Source organism: Drosophila pseudoobscura, chromosome 4 (assembly GCF_009870125.1).
Source record: "Drosophila pseudoobscura strain MV-25-SWS-2005 chromosome 4, UCI_Dpse_MV25, whole genome shotgun sequence".
Classification (NCBI taxonomy): Eukaryota; Metazoa; Arthropoda; class Insecta; order Diptera; family Drosophilidae; genus Drosophila; species Drosophila pseudoobscura.
In genome coordinates, this window is record NC_046681.1 from 10,776,203 (window position 1) to 10,780,950 (window position 4,748).

Sequence of the window (4,748 nt, forward strand, 5' to 3'; positions counted from 1 at the left end):
CAGCCCGAAACTAGTTCAAAAATCCCACAAAAAAGGTGAAACGGGTGCCAAAAGGGGCTATAAAGGGTTGAGTGATGACACGAAAGGATTACATTCATGGAAAAGACTGTCAAGTTCTAGCTTTAATGAAAATAGAAGGAATAGAAATATATTTCATACCGTTCTATAAATATATTAATAAATTGGTATTTCACGAGTGAAGAATCTGCTGGTCCTTGGCAGTCTCCACTGTAGCCCCCACCCAATAAAATCTTTCAAAAATATACTTAAAACACAGAATTTTTATTGCATTTTTGAATCTTCAAACCCTCCCGACTGTTGCGTGATCTGTCCTGTCCAGCGCCGACTAGCAACAGCGTCCGCCCCAGAATCCTGGACCGCTGGCACCGCACCACGAGTTGAATGGACCATTGTAGGGTCCAAAGCAGGGATCGTAGAAGCCACTGGGTCCACACCCACCGCAGGGGCAGAGGGCGGCAGAGGGATAGCAAGGCCAGCTGCACATCTTTGTAATTTGCTTTTGTCCTGCCAAAAAATATATTTAAAATTTTGTTTCATCTGAATTTTGACTTTGCTTACTTTGCTTGGAGGAGTTGGAAAAAATTGAATTTTATTTTTGTGTTTTCACAAAACAGTCCGAAGGGTTGGAGCTCCAAAGATTGAATGAAATAAATGTGCGATTTAAGCACCTACAAAATATAGTCCATGCGGAAGCTGAAATCATGGCATACTTTATGCTGGAAACTAAAACAATTTGCAGCACAAGAAGGTATCTGTGGTCTTTCTGTCAAAATGTAAAATTTTAATAGTTTTTTTTTTGGAATATACTCCAAAACTTAAGGTTCTTCTTGTAGAATGGCTTCAAAGGGCTAGTACAAAGAAAGTATTACCTAAAACCAGAACCGGCACCTATTTCCGTGAAGAAGGGGCGACTATTCGGCGACAGGATGTGTGGTGGCGGCTGTTATCCTTGCTGCAGCCTTTGCTGTGGACCCTGTTGTGGACTCTGCTGTGAACCGTGCTGTGGACCGTGCTGTGGACCCTGTTGTGGACCCTGCTGTGGACCCTGCTGCAATCCGTGCTGCGGTCCGTGCTGCAGCCCCTGCTGCAGCCCCTGCTGTGGACCCTGCTGCAGTCCGTGCTGCAGCCCCTGCTGCTATCCCTGCTGCTCCCCCTGCTGCTATCCCTGCTCCTATCCCTGCTGCTATCCCTGTGGGGCCCTCGGCGGTGGCTGCTGTTCAGGCTGTTGATGATGTTCCACGGCCATTTCTTTAGAAAGAAATCCAGGTGCTGGATTCTGGTTCAGCCAAATTCAGCCAAAATCATAACAAGAAACTACATAAAATCCGTACAATTAAGCAAATAAAATTAGCTTTTACCTATTTCATGGACAATAGTGGCAAAAGGAAGGCTAATTTGGGTGCTGGGTGCTTAAAAAATCACTTAAGGATCCCTTACACTGTTGGGATTATAGGACTAACATCGCTGAGCTCTATTCAGTCCTCCAAAAGTGCAATTACATTGATACGCCATTGTGTATCGCCCCATTGTGTACAAAAATAACAATTTGTGGTATACGAGGGTATCTGTAGTCCTTATCTAAAGATTGTATATAGATATAAGAACGACCCGCTCAAAACAAAGACAGAAACTACGCAGCAATGTAAGCTCCCGTTCGTTGCTCCTTGCTCCGCATTTGCTGAGAGCGTGGCCTGAGAGAGTGAAAGAGCGAGAGACACTCGTGCCAGCAAAGTGTGGATGGATGTTTCTGAGATAGCAATAGCAGAAAAAGCATTTCGTGTGCTAAATTGCGTTCCGTTTGCCGAGACCGACCGGCGGGAAAGATAACAGCAATAAAATGCAATTCCCTGCTCTCGTGTTCTCGCAATCAGGCATTGTTGTTGCTGAGAAAGCAGACGAAAGACACGATCGGGAATGAAAAGACAGCAACAAAGCAACTGCGAGAGTGTATGTGTGTGTGTGTGCATTGCGGTCGGGAAGCAAAGCTCTCGCTTGCAGATGAAATGAAGATCAAGAGATAAGACAATTATACAGTGCAATGCGCTCGGAGACGCTTGGAGACGAAGTACAAGAAAAATGCAAGAAAAGGAACAGCCTAATCTCTGACACCTACATTTCTATATGGGAGCGTTACGGTCCTAACAAGTTTGGATATTTATATAATAAATCGAATGCTGGAAGGCGATTTAACAATTTGGGCTTCCGCAAAGCCCTACATGCCCTCGAAGACGGTTTCCATCAACAGAGGCCTCTCAAGTGACCCCAACCAATGGAAAAAACCCTGCTGACGAGACTTTTGGCAAAGGCTATACATACGAGTACCCATACCTTAAAGTGCTTAAGAAATAAGGCAGCCGTCGTTAGGATACAAACCCCCATCTCCTCCCCCCCCTACAAAAATATAATTTTTCACAAAAAATATACATCACAGTAGGCTGTGTTCTGTAACCTTTGGAATATTCAGGCATATATAGTTGTAAAACCAAACAATTTCTCATTAGTTTTCCGGCTCTCGTTCAGGCAACAACTAAAAATTATTTTCGGGAAAAAAAAAATGTGAAAATTATTTGAGTAAAAAAATTTGTGTGTAAAAATGTTTACGCGAGTTCAAAAATTTTGTTTGTGAAAGTTTCACAAGTGTTAAAATTATTATTCGTAAATCCTAATTCCAATGATGGCTAAAAGGTAGTGACAAGTGAAATTTGTTTTGGCATATTAACATGGATCCATTCCGCAGTATCTCCACACAATTTAGCAAATACTCCATACTCCAAACTATACAAACTATACAAACTACACAAACTACACAATTTACACTTTAAGCTACACAGTCCACACTCATCGAACCGCATTTCTATCTACCAGACTCTTATACACAAACTACACTTCGATAAGCATATACATATGTATAAGCATACTTCTTATACGCTAATCTGCACACTTATACACTGATCTGCACACTTATCTACACTCTATGCCAATCTGCAGAGTTATTTGCACTACGCCAATCTGCAGAGTTATATGCACTCTACGCCAATCTGCAATCTTATTTCCATCCCACACCAATCTGCAAAACCAACCTAACCTACACTCTACGCACTGGAGGCAATTAAGCAAAGCAAATGAAAAATGGTCGATTTGAACCAAGTCAATACTCAAAGGATACGTGTTTAGCCATATGTTTGGAATTAGGGTAAAAGTTTACAAGTTTCGCAACGCAATCGTCTATTTGGGGTGGTAAGTCCTTTAGAGATTTATTCTTGACAATCTTATGCTAATTCTTCATTTGATTTTGCAGGATGCAGCAATAATGATTTCTACAGATACGGGTTATGTTTTAAAGAAAGCCATACACAGAATGGCTTTTGTAAGTATACCTACATATCTCATATATTTATTAATATATAATTGCAATTTTGTTTGTCTTTTGCTTAGCTTTCACTTAATACAAATTAATACCGAAGGACCAGCTGGGATTAGTCAACACAAGTTATTTTTCAAAGTTCCATGTTAAAAAAGATATAATAAAAAAGATGTCTGATTGTGATTATTATTAACACTCAATTATTGTGTCATAATTTTTAAGGGGGGCTTATAGGGGTTGAATCCAGTGTTGCTTTTCCCCTTGAAGAACTGCCGCTGACATTTTCATTTCATTTGACAGTTTTTTCATGGCCAAGCATGACCAAGATAAATTTTATCTTATTTTATGTTTGGATACGGCTCTCCCTTTTTAAAAAACTGGAAAATCTTAGTAGCCCTATTCTTTGGTAGATCAGGCATATTCGAAATGAGATTTTCGTCAGTCTGTTTCCATTCCTGTTCCCGTCAACATCTATATTTTTTGTTAAATTTTCGTTCTATGTAAGTGTATAAAAAATAGCAACAATTTGACTAATTCAATTTTGGAATCCACGCAAAAAACTTTAGGTTCCTATCGTAGTATGCCCTGCCAGGTATAATCAAAAGAAAGAGTTACCCAAAACCAGAGCCGGCACCTATTTCCGTGAAGAAGTGGCGAATATTCGGCGACAGGATGTGTGGTGGCGGCTGTTATCCTTGCTGCAGCCCCTGCTGTGGTCCCTGCTGCAGTCCATGCTGCAGCCCCTGCTGTGGTCCCTGCTGCAGTCCATGCTGTAGCCCCTGCTGCAGCCCCTGCTGCTCCCCCTGCTGTTCACCATGCTGCTCCCCCTGCTGCTTTCCATGCTGTTATCCCTGTGGAGGCTGTGGTCCGGGCTGTTGCTGATGTTCCACGGCCACTTCTTTAGAAAGAAATCCAGGTGCTGGGTTCTGGTTCAGCCAAATTGATGGATGGAAACAGCTATGCAATAGAATCAAAACAAGAAATATGTAAAACCATAAAAAAAAACGTCAATTTAGTCTTAGTCTTAGGATACAAACATAACAAGTGAAAAAAATCAACAAAAAAAAGAATAAATGCAATACGTAAAATGTCTAAAATTGTGGGTTTTAAAAAATATGGATTTTTAGCTATTTCTTGGATAATAGAGCCAAAAGAAGGGCTAATTTTGGGACTGAGGGCTTAAGAAATCACTTAAGCATCTCTTACACTGGACTTTCATCGCTGAACACGAATCAGCCCTCCAGAAGTGCCATGGTGTACCGCCCTAAGACGGCAAGTAGAGCGCAAGCGCCCATGAAAATGTTGTGCTACATGAAAATTTTGGATTGATTAAGGCATTTTAGATTTAATTAATTTTTTTTGA

At 41.1% G+C, this 4,748-nt stretch overlaps 1 protein-coding gene and 2 long non-coding RNA genes across 3 annotated transcripts; 2 read left to right on the forward strand and 1 right to left on the reverse strand.

The window, feature by feature from the left end:
- Positions 1-261: 261 nt before the first annotated feature.
- On the reverse strand, positions 262-721 carry LOC6903539 (male-specific sperm protein Mst87F). Its single transcript, XM_002132378.3, has 2 exons — positions 580-721; positions 262-525 (listed from the first exon to the last, which is right to left on the reverse strand). Exon 2 carries the CDS (start codon positions 503-505, stop codon positions 347-349), a length of 159 nt encoding a protein of 52 aa, XP_002132414.1. The 5' UTR covers positions 506-525; positions 580-721; the 3' UTR covers positions 262-346.
- On the forward strand, positions 636-1,327 carry LOC117184160 (uncharacterized). The gene is made up of 2 exons (XR_004469401.1): positions 636-769; positions 842-1,327. It is a non-coding gene; the product is annotated as an uncharacterized lncRNA (long non-coding RNA).
- A 1,185-nt stretch (positions 1,328-2,512) lies between these two features.
- LOC26532845 (uncharacterized) lies at positions 2,513-4,452 on the forward strand. The gene is made up of 5 exons (XR_001450991.2): positions 2,513-2,706; positions 2,759-3,258; positions 3,320-3,388; positions 3,457-3,885; positions 3,952-4,452. It is a non-coding gene; the product is annotated as an uncharacterized lncRNA (long non-coding RNA).
- Positions 4,453-4,748: the final 296 nt, after the last annotated feature.

Coding starts and splice junctions, on each gene's coding strand:
- LOC6903539 (XM_002132378.3), bottom strand. CDS start 505: ATGTGCAGCTGGCCTTGCTATCCCTCTGCCGCCCTCTGCCCCTGCGGT.